A 17590-nucleotide genomic window follows, 5' to 3' on the forward strand; every position below is an offset into this window, starting at 1 on the left:
TGTGTATTCAGGTGATTTTATTAGTGTGGGGAGACATGATCCTGTTTTAGTAATTGTCATGATCTAGTCAATGTTTATGAAATATACTTACATATTTGTTTGTAGCATTATGAATCCAAAGTTATATTGATTTATTCTGGTGCATCTACAAGCCTTTTGTCCTTTAAATAGGGATATGTTTTCAGCAGTAGCTGAAACGGCGGTTGAAATAGTTAACAAAGTGGTGAGCTTGGGTATGAAGCCTTGCTTCTCCCCTGGTCGGAAAATCAGCACTTACTTTTAGGCCGCCATGAGTACAGATGTACTGTTGCGCCCTTGAAAATATGCTTTCAGGAAGTAAATGCTGGCTATTGATTGATGTGAATGTGAAGCAAGAGATTCATGTTTGCAGGTGAAAGGGTGGATGCTGCAACCGGTTTATGTGTAAACTATCTGTACTGTAGAAACCACACACACACTGCTTCTTGTAGAAGGCATAATTGTTTGCAATTATCCCCATGTGCTGAATGTAGGCCTTGGCCTCCTGAACAGTGGCAAGTGTATGCTTTGAGGGGGGAGGAAGAGAGCTAAGCCTTCTCCAGAGTATGTCTTGGTATTGCCCAAGAAGGCACCAAAGAAGTCTTTTACTTATTCAGTCTGCTCATTGATTGTGTCTACTACTGCTGCTCCTGACCATACACCCCTGGCTTGGTCCCCAGGAATTCTGTGTCAGGAGCAGCAAGTCCTTGGAGTTAGATAGGTAGTCTTTTCAGGTTTTGATGATGTGTAGGGTTCCACTAGTGTTTGCTACACCCCATTGGAGGTTGGTGGCTCTTCTCCGGTTCCTGTAAGTTACCTGATGGGGAGTTTAACCTAAGGAAGTCTAGGGCCGCCTCAAGTCTTTCTGGTAAGCCTCCATGACTTTGTTGAGGGAGTTGTTAGCTATAGCCAGTGTCTGCAGTGGTGATGCTATTGGTGAAAGGCATGGCTAGTGTGCCCAAAGTGTCAGTGAATCTAGTGAGGTCCCAATGGTACCCCCTCTCAAGCCCAAAAGGACTTGTAAGGCTCGTAATAGCACCAGTGCCTGTGGGAGAAGCCTCGCTACCTACAAGTGTCACGGCAACCAAAATTTGGATGTAAGTCAGCCTTAGGGCCGAAGATGTATTTTAGGCCGGTGCTGGTTGTTACTTTGTACATCACCCCCTGACTTGGTCACACTTGTGCCTGGGGTTCTGTGGCCCGATTACCTGGTCCCTTTGTGCCTGTGACCATGCGTGTCCATATCATAGGTCCCTTTGAGTGTACCTACTCCCTTCCCCATAATAGTGTTCCCAGTGTTGTGGTTCCCGTTGAAGCAACCCCTGTGGTTTCTCCTCTTGGGTGAGCTTCGTCGTCATTGGTCTCTTAGATCTCGACTCCTCTGCTTACACAGCCTGAGGGATGGAAACAGGAAGAAATGTGTGCATTCCTCTTAATCTGACAACTCTTCCTCGTCCTCCTCTTTAACTTCCCACACTAATTCTGACGCTTCTTCTAAAAAGTAGAAGAGGAAGAGATTGGAGAATATCAGAAAGGCCAGCCACATTTGTTAGAAAGAGCTCCTTACGACACCACCTCTCTTAGCTGGTGGGGTGAAATACACCAGAGTGGCTTGCCATGCATTTCTTGCTGGAACCATGTCCCTTGGCTATCTCGGTAGCCAAATGGATCCCAAATCTCCTAAAGCTGAGTGGTATCCCTGTCTGTTAGGACTTCTAGTTGAGGTCCCGAGAGAACTACCACAATGGTCCACACTTCTCTATAAGCTGCACCTTGAGGTGAGCCACCAATCTGTTAGGTTGGAAGCTATCTAGCATCTCCTCTTGAGTGAAAGGCTTTTTGTGAGGTACTGCACAGGAGATATTTGGATATCTGTGATGGTCCTCTGCAGCTATCTACCAGAAGTTGGCCATCTTCTGTGATTGGTGTCGTAGAAGGGATACTTCTTTGGTAGGAACATCTCAAACCCAGATCACATATTTCTTCATCTTCCTTCACCGAAAGAAGCACCTCTGAGTAGCGGTTGTCAAAGGCTACCGTCTTTCGACTGGGGTATAAACTTCTCTTCCTCGTAGTTGTCGTCTATGCTCATGAGAAGCTTCAAGCAGGCTTGGCCACCCCGGGACCTCAGGCTCCTGGCGTGAGACATGCCCCCTCATTCTCGAGGCTCTTTTACATACCCCATTTGAGCCTTTAAGATCGTCAGACAATGATCTGATTTGTCAAGACTGATTTTTTGCAAATTGCACGGTCTCTCTGGCTCAGTCACCCACACCCAGGGATGGAAGGAGGCCTCCTTTAGTTTTGTGGTTGGCTTTGTGGCCAAAACTCTGAACCTATTAACCCTTATTCGAGACCTTCTCCATCCTCTCTTTCTGAGTGACGCTTCAGCCAGTGATTGCAAGGAGCTATTTTGTGTACTGTTAGGATCTGGGTGTCAGTAACTCATCATTAACACCGACAAGACCAAGAAAGAAGTGTCAAGAAACATGATCTCTTTCTGGCTTTGTGAGACAGTCCAAATTCCTCGACTGCTGGGAGGATTGAGGCACCAGCTAGGAACAGAGCTCATGAAGTCAGGGGTATAGACTCCACCCAAGCTTTCAAGAGAAACCTTTCAGTCAGCCAGGTGTTGAAGGTGGGGGTTTGGGAACCCCAGACCAGCTTAAAGGATTTTTATGTACGGAAGTATATCCGTTGACACTTGTTCTTGGTCTTTTGGTGGCTGCTCAAGCCTAACTCCCATATGGGACAGAAAGGATTTGGCCAAGGATAACATGTAAATGTAAGTCGGAAATGAAAGGTAGAATGACTGGCTCTTTTCCTTTTTATTTCTGTCCCTTCTCTTGGGATCTAACTTGATGCTGGTAAGTTACACTTCTGATCTCCAATTTTTTATTTGAAGTATTTCCCCCATCCTCCCTACTTAGGGTGAGAATGGTGGAATTTATACCAAAGCCATTGGTTATCATGTACTAGGTGTATTACTCCTAACTGGTATTCCCTTTGTGTTAAGAGATCTCTCTGATGACCACATACAAATCATCTTGGATAGGGCAGGCCCTATCAGTCTTCTCACTTTTGCTGGGTCATCTCCTTCGCTTCCCTATGGGATCAGGTAGATTAACATTTCCAGGCAAGATAAAGAACTAATCATTTTGCCTCTAGGGGACTCCCAACCCACCAATCTGTTAGTTGGACGATAGGTTTGTATACATGTAGGAACAAATAACAAATTTTAAGATTAATTTGTATTTTTCTTAGCTTATATAATTATTATTATTATTATTATTATTATTATTGTTGTTGTTATTATCATTATCATTATCATCATTATTATTATTATTATTATTATTATTATTATTATTATTATTATTATTATTATTATTAGTATTATTACTAGCTAAACTACAACCCTAGTTGGAAAACCAGAATGCTACAAGGCCAAGGACTCCAACAAGGAAAAGTAGTCCAGTGAGGAGAGGAAATAAGAAAATAAATGAATAAGAAGAGAAAATGAACAATTAGAATAAAAAAAACCTTAAGAACATAATAATATTGAAATATGTCTCATATACATACATACATATACCAAAGGCACTTCCCCCAATTTTGGAGGGTAGCTGACATCAACAATGAAACAAAACAAAAAAGGGGACCTCTACTCTCTACGTTCCTCCAGCCTAACCAGGGACTCAGCCGAGTTCAGCTGGTACTGCTAGGGTGCCACAGCCCAACCTCCCACATTATCCACCACAGATGAAGCTTCATAATGCTGAATCCCCTACTGCTGCTACCTCCGCGGTCATCTAAGGCACCGGAGGAAGCAGCAGGGCCTACCGGAACTGCGTCACAATCGCTCGCCATTCATTCCTATTTCTAGCACGCTCTCTTGCCTCTCTCACATCTATCCTCCTATCACCCAGAGCTTTCTTCACACCATCCATCCACCCAAACCTTGGCCTTCCTCTTGTACTTCTCCCATCAACTCTTGCATTAATCACCTTCTTTAGCAGACAGCCATTTTCCATTCTCTCAACATGGCCAAACCACCTCAACACATTCATATCCACTCTAGCCGCTAACTCATTTCTTACACCCGTTCTCACCCTCACCACTTCGTTCCTAACCCTATCAACTCGAGATACACCAGCCATACTCCTTAGACACTTCTCAAACACATTCAATTTCTGTCTCTCCATCACTTTCATTCCCCACAACTCCGATCCATACATCACAGTTGGTACAATCACTTTCTCATATAGAACTCTCTTTACATTCATGCCCAACCCTCAATTTTTTACTACTCCCTTAACTGCCCCAACACTTTGCAACCTTCATTCACTCTCTGACGTACATCTGCTTCCACTCCACCATTTGCTGCAACAACAGACCCCAAGTACTTAAACTGATCCACCTCCTCAAGTAACTCTCCATTCAACATGACATTCAACCTTGCACCACCTTCCCTTCTCGTACATCTCATAACCTTACTCTTACCCACATTAACTCTCAACTTCCTTCTCTCACACAGCCTTCCATATTCTGTCACTAGTCGGTCAAGCTTCTCTTCTGTGTCTGCTACCAGTACAGTATCATCCGCAAACAACAACTGATTTACCTCCCATTCATGATCATTCTCGCCGACCAGTTTTAATCCTCGTCCAAGCACTCAAGCATTCACCTCTCTCACCACTCCATCAACATACAAGTTAAACAACCACGGCGACATCACACATCCCTGTCTCAGCCCCACTCTCACCGGAAACCAATCGCTCACTTCATTTCCTATTCTAACACATGCTTTACTACCTTTGTAGAAACTTTTCACTGCTTGCAACAACCTTCCACCAACTCCATATAACCTCATCACATTCCACATTGCTTCCCTATCAACTCTATCATATGCTTTCTCCAGATCCATAAACGCAACATACACTTCCTTACCTTTTGCTAAATATTTCTCGCATATCTACCTAACTGTAAAAATCTGATTCATACAACCCCTACCTCTTCTAAAACCACCCTGTACTTCCAAGATTGCATTCTCTGTTTTATCCTTAATCCTATTAATCATTACTCTACCATACACTTTTCCAACTACACTCAACAAACTAATACCTCTTGAATTACAACACTCATGCACATCTCCCTTACCCTTATATAGTGGTACAATACATGCACAAACCATGTCTCATATATAAAGTATAAAAAGAGACTTATGTCTAAGTAAAACTCCCTTCTCAGCCACCCCTCCCAGTCCTAAGCTGAAAGGGCAAAAGCGCTGATCTTCCAACAGGTGAAGGGGCAGGGGTTCTTGCCTGTGCTCACCACCTCTCGTTAACTATCTCATTAATATTTTAAACGATCATTCCAGCATGCTCGGAAACATATGTCTATTTAAAAGACTCAGGTTTGTATAGCTGGAAAAAAATTACAAATTTTAAAGTTTAAAAATTGGTGGGGGATTTATGATACAATTACCAGGATGGAATATGAAAATCATAGGCCATTCAGTATATAGTTTTGATATTCAAATTAGCCGTAAAACTCACCTCTTTACTTGAGTCAATGATGGTTTTGTAGCAGTATTTGCTGTAAGTATAGAGGGAAAATACAATAACAGTTGTATTGTTGCCTGCAGGGATTAAGATAGCTTTGTTATAATGGCTTAATTTTGCTTGAAATGCTTCACCGAAAAAGAATAAGAAGTGTCCAAGCTCTTTGCATATTTTCTCTCAGCATAAATACTGCTTTGACATGGCTTATTTTGAAATTGTATGAAATTACAGACCAATTTAACATTTGATGAGTAGGTATTTTATTAAACAAAATTCATTTTCGTAAAGCAAACCCTATCAGTTTTCCTGTGTATGTTGTGGTCAGACACATTCCAAGAAAGACTTGCCTGTCCAGGCATGCACTGAAAGATAATAGTTGTCTTTAGTCTGAATTTCCTCCCACATAAGCCCAGTTGAGAAGAAATTTTTCATGTTCAAGAAGTTTTTGTAAGAGGCCCTTAGATTATACTGTGTAAGATTATATTGTGGCATTTTCCATTTGGATACAGCTGATCAGGACTATGGTCTACGCCAAAGCCAAGTCCAAAAAGAAGGCAAATATGCTTACCTCTTACAAAATGGGGAAAAAACATGTTAATAGAAGATATTGGGATATAAGAGGAGGGCACTATTTCAAGTATGTCATTTCAGCACAACTCCAACAGCAGTATTGCATTTGAATCAATTAAGATTCCAGTCCTTTAAGGGCAAATGTAGGTACTAAGCTGTTTTAGGAAATATCTGTAGATAACCTTATACTTGCAAAATATATAAGTTAGGAAATATGAACATATTAACACCCTGCAACTACAGAGGACATATTTCCCTGAGTGGTATGGTTTGTAAGTGATGATTTCAGCTTGGATTTTTGGATCTCAATTGCCTTTAGAAAGGGTTTTACCATGTAAAAAAGAACCTCCTCATTCGGTACCAGTTGTATTAAAAGAAGTTGTTCTTCATCTTCTGAAAAATAATTTGTCTTATTCAAGGAAGAAGTTATTAAGGCATCTTGCGTCAACTAGAATATGAAATTGGAATTTTCAACAGTAAAACCAGCAGGAGGAAACATCCAGTCATTGAGACATTTGAGTCTTTATTCTTTCCAAGAGGTAGCTTTTCCTCTTGAAATGAGAAACACAAATCTCCTTGATTGTGAAAAACTTAGAACTTCCAAATAGCCACTATCGCTGCCATTGATCCCCTCAGAATTTCACAGCCTTTCTGGAATTTCGGTGGTCGGATGGCATACCAGGAGAGACATAGTCTGTATAATCTAGTTATCATGCAGCTTTGAAGTATAAAATATTACATGGCTAAGAAAATTTCCTGTAATTACAAATGACTGTGTTTGGGACTCTCAATTTTAGACATCAATATGATAACAGACATGTATGAGGGTCCCCCAAATTTTCCTGGCATATCAGAGTTTAATGACATCTGAAACAAACGAGTATACAAAGGCTGTCAGTCGGTAGAAACGGTACCATTCAGGTAATTAAAGTTTTCTAGTGATTGGAGCTGAATAAGGTCATGAACTCCCACCTGGCTGCCTTTGGAAGAATTGTCATCTAAAATTGTGTTACACCATGTTCATTAAAGGGAGAAATTCTGTGTTAAGGTTCATTTCCATATATACTGACCTCATTGAAGGTTCGAAACACGACTTGTTCCCATTGTCTAAGTGGGTTTGGTATGAATTTTGCCTTGTAGTAGTTGCTTGTGTGGCACTAGATTTTAGGCTGGCATTAGCAAGCACCCAACCAAGTAGGTATCTTCTTAAGTTTTCCCATGGAACCAGATAAGGATTGTAGTTGAAAACTAGCTTTGCAGTACAAATGAAAGAATCTCCTGAATTAACACCTTTTCGACTGAAGATGTTAACCATCACATTCAATATCATAAATGAGCCGAGTCTTGAAATAATGTTATTGTTTATGAGGTTCTTTACTGAAGAAAAGTGCTAAGGTTGATGAAGAGTTGAAAAGTCTCCAACATAGAGCTTTGGAACTATGGTACAGAAGAAAGACATTTATCAAACTTTTTCAGCTAATTTTATCATCATTTATGCTTACCTTTTTGCCACCATATTTATGTCTCAACAAATAATAGGATCTCCTCTATGCAAATGTCAAGATATGCGCTAGAATTATCACTGAAGGTAATAGGGAGTTTTGCAACCAGAAGTCATCCATTTGCAATTTCATTAAACATCGGACTGTTTCACTTCTTCCGTTGACACAGAGTAATAGACAAGCACCAATGAACTTAATGAAAAGGAAGATAATTTCTTTTCCTTTTTCTGTTGCCAAATAAAACCACTCCCTGTTTCTCTCTGACCCTCTGTTACTTATGTAGTTCTCATTTTTGGAACTTTATGTACAGCCAGTTTGAAAAGGCTGTTAAGATTTAAAACTTCATCCGCAGCTCCTGCATTCCATAGGCTCAGTGTTTTTCATGTACTCATGAGCATCTTCAGATTACATAATTTCATTACCACCGCTTTTCAAGGATCCAATCCAGACTTAAGAGATGAGCTGCCTTCATGATCAGCTTTCAACAAATTATTTTAAGAGAAGAGAGCTTTTCTTGAGATGGTCAGAGTTTTTTCCAGACCTGATAATATTCCAACAAGCAGTATAGCGGGATGAATTTTGATTCTGTTGTTGTCTCTTGATTATCTTGCTCAACTCTTTTTATTTATATCTTCAAAAATTCAGATTACTCTTTTATTGGATCTTGCAATCTTGTGGCCTCAATCTCACGTCTTTTGTTATTTAAAAACTTGATTTCAGTAATTTATTAATGAGATCTCATATTGGTATTCAGTATAATTTTTTCAAAATTTTTTTGGCTCGGGCTTATCTTCAGTTCTCTCTTTAAGATAGGTTTTTCTTGGTTTTCCCTCAATTAGATGTTGTTTTGTATGATCCATACGCAATTCAGCAAGAGACAATTCCAGGTTTGGGATTTCATTGACTATCCCTTTGTACAAATTATCACATGTATCAAGTAATCAACCGTAATGATAATTTTTTCTTTTGCAACAGAAACTTGCTAACTTTAACCAAAGTCCTCATATCCTGAACCCCCTTGGTTCTTTTGTTTGTGGATCAGGTTACCTAAAAAGTTATTCAGATAACTGTTAGACACTTGAGGGACTTCAAGTGCATACACTAAGCTACTGGAGTCAAGTGATCTTTTTTTTTTTCTTTGAACAAAGTGTCTGGGATTTTTAGCGATTCATGTAATAGGCTGTGTCAATGTAATATATTATGACATTTTGATAAAATGTTACTGTATCTAGGCTAGGGTGGAAAATTCTAAAGTACTAAGTGTCACCATAAGACAAAAATACATTTTTACATATATGTTAATATCATTAAAGTATATTATTGTTATTGGTATTCATATTCATATCATTATTATTATAATTATTTTTATGATTCAGCTCAATCCTTGCTCATTTTCTAGCTGGGAATAGACTGTTGGATGAGAGTCTTGTAGCCAATAGCCTTATTTTTCCATATAAATCCTAGCTAGACAATTCACATTCTCTATTATTATTATTATTATTATTATTATTATTATTATTATTATTGTAGTGTAATTCATTAAGAACACTGATTCACATTTATTGACTAAAGGTTTTCTCAAGATCTTGTTATTATAAATCTGAAGTATGGAATTTCGACCCCAAACAAATGAGCACCTTTGTACCAGGACCTATTTAGAACTGTACCTCTGCAGGCTAAAAGAGAGTAAAGACTACAATTTTATAGCTGCAGTTTCCCTCGGTATGAGTAAAATGGTAGCTTTGATTTTGCCAAATTAGAGTTTTTTTTTATATCTGCAAGTCCGTTTTTTGGGGTTTGCCCCCACTCAGTTTCCAGTTAGCCTTAAATTAGTTTTCTTTCAAATAAAAGATTTTATGGTCTGAGAAATGTTTGATTGTTCACCGTTCATATAATTTTATGTTATTGACAAATAAAGTACTGTACTTTTTAACCTAGTTTTTTAGTGTAAGTTGTCAAGGACTCTATACTATAAGTACATGATTCTCCTTGTGCCCTTAAGAAGTTGAGAGGAGTAGTCACACAAGTAGAGGGATGCCACTCCTTTGGAATGTTAAGAAAAAAAAAATATGCAAAAAAGGCATAGATGATGAATTAGAACAGATAGGAATTCTGTCTTAGAACACTCAAGGTAGAATAGATGGGGTCTATATAAATCATAAGACTACTAGACATTTGTTAAAAGTTGAGACTAGCTTATGTTAAATGTGCTTTCATTATCTGAGAATGATTAAACTCAGAAGAAAATTCTTAATAATTTGGTATATGACTCAAATTTTTTCCCAAAAATATTTGCCTATACAGTACACTCCTACACTCGGTGATCAGAATTTTTCATACACAATTGCATTTGTTAAGACAGGAATCATGAATTTACTCACTTGTAACCTCAACAGTGAGGTAATTGTTGTGAACACTTTTTTATTGTTTGTAGTCCATTTCAATAACCAAAAAAATCATACGCCCATAATATACTTTCACTTATGCAAACTATGATGCTTGCCTTTGTAAATTGAATTTATAATGTTCATACAATCAGTAAAATAAGACTTTCTCTGTCATTAATGTAATTGGTAAAGTAACTGCCATCTTTTGATTCACTTCAGTAGCCCAAGCTTCAAGGGACATGATATGTACTTACAACTATGCAGTCCTTGTTGCTTAATTTATAAAATTATATGCTATTCAACTGTCTATTTGTACCAGCTTTTTTTTTTGTCTAAATGCATACTTCTTAGCTTTGCTTTTGCCATTTTTATATAAACTTCAGAGTTATTATTGACTTATCATAACTAACACTAGTGGAATATATGCAAGTATTTTTGTACATGTACACTAAATTTAATTACAATTTTATTTTTCAAGTAAACTTATTCTTTCTTTGATTCAAGTACTCTGCTAACAAAAATGATTTAATTACAGAATGAAGATAATTATTTGAAATACATTTAAAAATTTTGCACAGGTAATAGATAATGCTATTTTCTTATTTTAATATCTCTTCATTATTCTCGCTTGATATGGGTATGATGTAATTCAATTGTTAGGCAACCTTAGCCATGGGTATCAGATATAGATCAACTGACCAAGATCATGAAGTTGGTGGGAACGCCCAGTACGGACCTAATTGATAAACTCTCCAGTGAAGAGGTTAGTACCTCTCAGTACTGGATTCTTTATGATAAACAATTTCATTTCTTCTCTGCTATGATATTTCACAATGCATGTACATATATTTTATCACTAATATGGGGTGTAACATATTTCTCCAGGGCAGTATCGTGATGGAATTAGATTTTCTACTCCAATTTGAACTGGTACTTTTATGATTTGCTGCTTATTAATTTTATAATATGCATTTTGATAGAGGTAGGGATTAATTTATTTAGGATAATTTTATTTTTACTTTTATACAATGTCATTTACATTCAAAGCTTCCGAATACAGAGTTCTGGGCAAATACTGTATTAATTGTTGACTTGGATAATCATATGAAATTTAAAATGAAGAAGAATTTGTATGGAAGTGGTTTCCAGTGAAGAGATTTTAAATCCCCCAATCCAACCCTCTTTATTATTTATTCTTACACTATATTGTTCCTATGTGTATACAAACCTTTCATCCTTTGAAATAGGGATATATGCTCAAGGGCACTTTAACGGCTATTTGATAATTAAAAAGGTACAGTAATTGGTTAACGATAAGTAGGAAAAGTGGGAAACCCTATTTGTTGCAGAATAACTATTTTGTTCTTGGCTGTGGCAAGCACAGGCATGTTGCCGTGCTACTTTAATTGGTTAACGATAGGTAGGGAAAGAGGGAAACCCTTATTTGTTACAGAATAACTATTTTGTTCTTTGCTGTAGTGAGCACAGGCATGTTGCCGTGCTACTTTCTAAACTGGTAGATATTTTTTATTTTTTTTTATGTTCTTTTGGGATAAGTATTTTTATTTTGTATTTGTGAGAGCTCTTGCTTGTTAGTGGAACTACACCAAAAGTTATACATTTGGTGATGTGAATTTTGTTCTTATGAGGATACAAACCTTCATGTGGGGTGTACCTTTGTGAATGGGTGACTGTAGCACGGTCTCTCATCCTTTGGAGTATTGTTCTTGCTCATCCAAGTAGGAAGGTGACGAACTTAGAGCGTGATGAGTCTTCCTTTGTGGTAGTTTGTCTGCCTTGGGTGGGAATTATTCCTTTTCAGACAGAGGTTTGCCTTACCTGCCTGTCTAACAGCAAAAATTTACCTTGGTGGGGTTACCAGGCGCCGGCAATGTTCCCCATTTAGTGATATTCGTGTTGCAGTTTGAGAGAGTTTTCCCAGTACAGTGAACCCTCGTTTATCGCGGTAGATAGGTTCCAGACGCGGGCGCGATAGGTGAAAATCCGCGAAGTAGTGACAGCATATTTACCTATTTATTTAACATGTATATTCGGACTTTTAAAACCTTCCCTTGTACGTAGTACTGTTAACAAACCACCCTTTAATGTACAGAACACTTAATGCATGTACTACAGCACCCTAAACTAAAACAGGCACAAATATTAAAGGCGATTTTATATCATGTGTTTCCTAAACACCTAAAAAGCACGATAAAAAATGGCAACCAATGTTTTGTTTACGTTCATCTCTGATCATAATGAAGAAACAAACTCATTTAGTGTACACATATATGTACGTATGGTTAGTTTTTGCATCGATTATATTGATTATACAGTACTGTATGTTGATTTTTTTATTACCAATGTTTTAGTTTACGTATTTTTCTTAGGACTTCCAAATGAAATCTTTTTCTTTATGACGCCGCCTGAAACGACGGCGTGTACGCTCAGTAAACAACCACGCTCAGAACAAACAAGGCATTTAACACGCATGATGATAGTGATAAATAATGATACAGTACATACAGTATTTACAGTAAAAGCATTTACAAAATATGTTACCTTACAAATATAAATTATACAGTACTTGTACGTAGCAAAGCAGGAAAACAATTTGAGAGAGAGAGAGAGAGAGAGAGAGAGAGAGAGAGAGAGAGAGAGAGAGAGAGAGAGAGAGAGAGAGAGAGAGAGAGAGAGAGAGAGATTGTTTTACGTACGTAAATGTAAATTTTAAACAAAAAAAATATGATAGGTTACAACATGTAGACTTTTAAAACCTTCCCTTTAACTTAATGCATACAGTACGTACATTACTAAACTATAAAACAGGTTAAAGTAAAAAATAAAGATTGTTACTGTACTCACCACGAAAGAAGTTCAAGAAAAACTTGAATGACGATGGCGATGAATTTGCTGCACAGTAGAAATGATGATGATGAAGCTGATGATGTGTTCTACTGTGCAGTCAATGATAGTATTTTACGTCTCTTCAGACGGAGGTGTCTTTTCCTGGGACACCTCTTCAACTTCTTCAATTTCTTCCGAAGGCGTACTAGCAGGAGGAACTGGCTCTTTTTTGCGAGGCTGAAAAACATTGTGATCGGAAGTTGTTGCCGCTGCTTCTTTTTTCGATCCAAGAGCATCCTGTAGGGAGTCGTGATGTCATCGACCTTGTTGCAGAATTGCATCGAGCGAACCATATCCTCGTCCCACTCTTGCAACATTTCTTTCGCCTCCTTCATATGGTTGCAGAACTTGGCGAGCCGTTCTAATGTTAAGCCCGTTTCTTCTACATTTTCTTGGGTCTCTTCCTGGGTACCCTCACTCTCTTCCTCACTTGCCGATTTCGTCAGGTCTTCGAGGTCTGGCTCAGTTAGGGGCTGGGAATGGCAGTCCAACAACTCGTCGACGTCTTCAGTCGTCATGTCGCCAAACCCGTCACCCCCAATTATGGCAGCCAACTGCACAGATTTCCGTATTGCAGAGTGTTGGATTTCCGACGGAGTAAATCCCTTGTCGTCGTAAACAATATCGGGCCACAGCTTCTTCCAGCTCGCATTTACAGTTGCAGGTTTCATCTCTTGAAGTGCCTTTTGAATATTCTGCAGGCACGTGGCTATGGTGTACTGCCGCCAGTACGCCTTCAAGTTGAAGTCTTCATCCTCGTCATCTTGGGCAGCATCCACACACGCAACGAGGTCCGCCAAGGTATTCTTCGTGTAGAGGGCCTTGAACGCCCTGATAACCCCCTGGTCCATTGGTTGAATTAATGACGTGGTGTTGGGTGGCAGGAACTCAACCTGAACGCCCTCACGCGACAGGTCAGTTGCGTGTCCACCAGCGTTATCCATAAGGAGAAGGATCTTGAATGGCAAGCCCTTCTCTAAGAGATATTCATGGACTTGCGGGATGAAACACTGGTGGAACCAGTTGGAGGTCAGCATCTTCGTAATCCATGCTTTTTGATTATGCATCCAGTACACGGGAAGGAGATTCTTATTTTTGTTTTTCAAAGCGCGAGGATTTTTTCGACTTATAAATAAGCCCCGGCTTTAATAAAAATCCAGCAGCATTGCCACACATCACGAGGGTAACGCGATCCTTGAATGCCTTAAAGCCAGAGGCTTTGGCTTCCTCTTTGAACAGGAAAGTTCGCGACGGCATTCTCTTCCAAAACAAGGTTTCATCCATATTAAACACTTGTTCCGGCTTGTATCCACCTTCAGCGATAATGTTCTTGAAAGTCTGGTTCACGTAAGTTTCAGCAGCGGCAGTGTCAGCGGAAGCAGACTCCCCATGCAGGGAAACGCTTTTCAGGGCGAAGCGTTTCTGAAACTTGCGAACCATCCTTTGCTGGCGGAAAAACGTTGTTTCTGACGCTGGGAATCAGTGGAGGTCCCTGGTTGAGGATCATCTACATCATCATCTTCTTCAGCATGGTCGCCATCGTCGTCATGAGGTTCCTTTGCCGCAAAATTCTCATACAAGCTCAAAGCCTTTGTTCGGATGGTGTTCGTATCCAACGCTATGTTCTTCTTCCGACAGTCGGCAATCCACACAGCTAAAGCACCTTCCATGCGTACGATCGTTTTATTACGGCTTGTAACGACTCGCTTCGCTGATCTGCTAAAGGTGATTGCAGCAGTCTTTCTAATGTTCGCCTCGTCCTTCTTGATGTAGCGAACGGTGGATTCGTTGATGCCAAAATGGCGGCCGGCGGCCGCGTAACTTCTACCATCTTTTAACATGTCGAGAAGCGTAACCTTCTCAGCTATCGTCATCATTCTTCGGTGGCGTTTAGGCTCACTACCAGCCTTACTAGAAGCAGAACGCTTGGGAGCCATTGTAACAGAAAGTTCAACAAAAAGTTCAACTTAAAACAGTCGCACACAGCACAGATTAAACTTCACAAAGTTAAGAACGTCTACTCAGCAATACGCGGAAAGAGAAAGTGAACGATGCAGCCCCGCGAGAACTGTGATGCTGGAAGTTGAAGATGCGGGCAAAACACCAATCACAGGCTAGATAACAAAACTTGAGTTTTGATTCGTCATCTATCAGCGCTTGAACCAATCACAACCCGTCTTACAGTACATGGTGCGTTGGTTACTCATAGAAGATGCCCGCGCATACTGAACGTACGTAGATTAAGTACAATACCGTAATAATAATAAATAATGATAATAATACTGTACAGTAATAATAATAATAATAATGATTAATAATAATAACAATAATAATTTTATTAACAACAACAACAATAATAATAATAATAACAATAATAATAAAAATTTACGTACGTACGCTATTTTACGCCTCTCTTCTCTCTCTCTCTCTTCTTTCTCTCTCTCTCTCTCGTACGCTTACAGTACTTAATCGAAATGTGATTTTTGCAACAAAGAATATTATTGGATGCAGTACTGTACTACGTACGTATACATACAAAAGATTCATGGAAAAGAAGCACATCCATTACAGTACACACCATTCTAATATGGTATGACTGCATCTGATTTGCGTTTCATGTTCGATTTAATTTTACTACGTACTGAATTATCGTATGATCACATTCTCTTTTCGTGTTTTATTTCTTTCTGTGCTGAATTATATATCATATGTAATGCAATGAACAATCAGTAAGAGCAGATATTACTAATTACAGTATTAATGGAATTACAGGTAACAAAATATCGTATTTGGTTATCTTCAGATTTCGCGGTATTTTCGAATTTTCCGAAAATCCGCGATATATATATATATGGGTTATGGGAAAACCCCGCGAAGTGGTGAATCCGCGATTGTCGAACCGCGAAGTAGCGAGGGTTCACTGTATTTCCCTTGTGATTACCCCCCCCCTCCCATGTAATGGTTTGTACTGTGGTGGAAGAAGCTCTTTTGGCTTCCTCCTCAGAGGGAGAGCAATCATTATCAATTGTGGTGGCCTTTAGGTAGCGTCCTTGCCTGGTGATTGCCAGGCTAGGGTTCAATTCTTGCTCAAACTGTTAGTTCCTTTGGTTGATGCAACCTCACCCTCCTTGTGCGCTAAGGATGGCGGGTTTGGGGAGCCTATAGGTCTATCTGCTGAGTTATCAGCAGCCATTGCCTAGCTGTCTTTAGTCCTAGCTTGGGTGGAGAGGGGGCTTGGGTGCTGATCATATGTAATATGGTCATGCTCTAGGATAGTGTTCTGCTTGATAGGGCAATGTCACTGTTCCTTGCCTCTGCCATTCATGAGCGGCCTTTAAACCTTTAAACAATGACTTGTGTGTGTCAGCAAAGGAGAATGGTTGGCAAGGGGTAGGAGTGTTTACCTTCACTCCTTTTCCTCATCTCTTCTCCCTTCACCATTACCTTTGTTGGGCATTTCTTCTTGGAGAAGACAATGAAGAAGATACAGTAATACCTCTACATACTAAATTAGTCCATTCTGGAGTGGCTTTCGTATCAGGATTTTTTTGTATGATGAGTCACGTTTTACATGGAAATCGCCTAGTTCGTTTCAAGCCCTACATAAACACCACATTGAATTTTATAATGAAAGAATACTGTACTAACCACAATGAAATACAGTAATCCCTCACATATCGTGGTTAATGGGGACCAGAACCGACCGCGATAGTTGAAAAACCACGAAGTAGGTTCCCTCCCTATTTTTGAAATATGTAAATTTTTTTGTGTACATGTACATGCACTGTATATATAATAACAATAAGTGTATTTTAACCCTGAACTGTACTTTAAATGCATATGTTATCATTAGAACATTAAAGAATCATGTAAATAAATATTGATGATATAAATTATATACTGTACATAAAATAAAGTACTGTGCTGTATAAATACTGTAATATAAGTACAGTATTCAATACATTACGTATACTGTATGTACATTGACATTTATACATAATAATATATAAATAATATAAATAGAGTGTAAGTGTACATGTACATACATATAGATATAAATAGTGTACATTTATATACTGTAGACATGTTTTTAGAACTTTTATTCTTATAACCAGATACGTAACTCACCTCTAACAATGACGATGATCTTGATATATGACGATGAAACACCTGTGCAGTATGATGGAGGTGAAGAAGATGATTTACTGCACAGGTTAATGACAGCTTTACTGCTCCTCAGGTGACGCCTCATCGTCAGTTGATAGAGGCGGTGGATCGTCAACGACAGCATCCGATAGAGCTGGATAAACTGCAGGAGCGGCTTAGTGGCTCGGTGGGAATATGAGCAGCAGGAGGAGTATCTGATGCTTCTGCAAAATTTTTTTGGCGCACTAGGAACATCTTGATGAGAAGTTGTTAACGATTTTTCATCTGAGCAAAGATGCTCTTGTACAACGCCATTACACCGTCAATACGGTTACTAAATTTGATGGCTCTGACCATATTATCGTTTATTTCCTGCGCCCTTTGTTACAGAGCCTGTGCCATGTTGCAGAGCTCTTGCAGGTTGTCCAAGGTAAGGCCACGTTCTTCAGCTTCGTCGTCGTTGCGACGTCAGCTGCCTCTTCTTCTTCCTCACTCGCTG

General features: G+C 39.1%; 1 protein-coding gene across 3 annotated transcripts in view; it reads left to right on the top strand.

The window, feature by feature from the left end:
• LOC137616440 (mitogen-activated protein kinase 14-like) overlaps positions 1 to 17590 on the top strand; it is a 258883-nt gene that overhangs the window by 150357 nt on the left and 90936 nt on the right. Inside the window, exon 7 of one of the 3 annotated variants that reach the window (XM_068346190.1) lies at positions 10722 to 10801. The exons of the other annotated variants lie outside the window; for them this stretch is intronic. Coding sequence (XP_068202291.1) covers positions 10722 to 10801 — 80 coding nt within the window. The remainder of the gene's footprint in view (positions 1 to 10721; positions 10802 to 17590) is intronic. 3 annotated transcript variants of the gene reach the window in all.

This window comes from Palaemon carinicauda, chromosome 22 (genome assembly GCF_036898095.1).
Source record: "Palaemon carinicauda isolate YSFRI2023 chromosome 22, ASM3689809v2, whole genome shotgun sequence".
In the NCBI taxonomy this organism is placed as follows: Eukaryota; Metazoa; Arthropoda; class Malacostraca; order Decapoda; family Palaemonidae; genus Palaemon; species Palaemon carinicauda.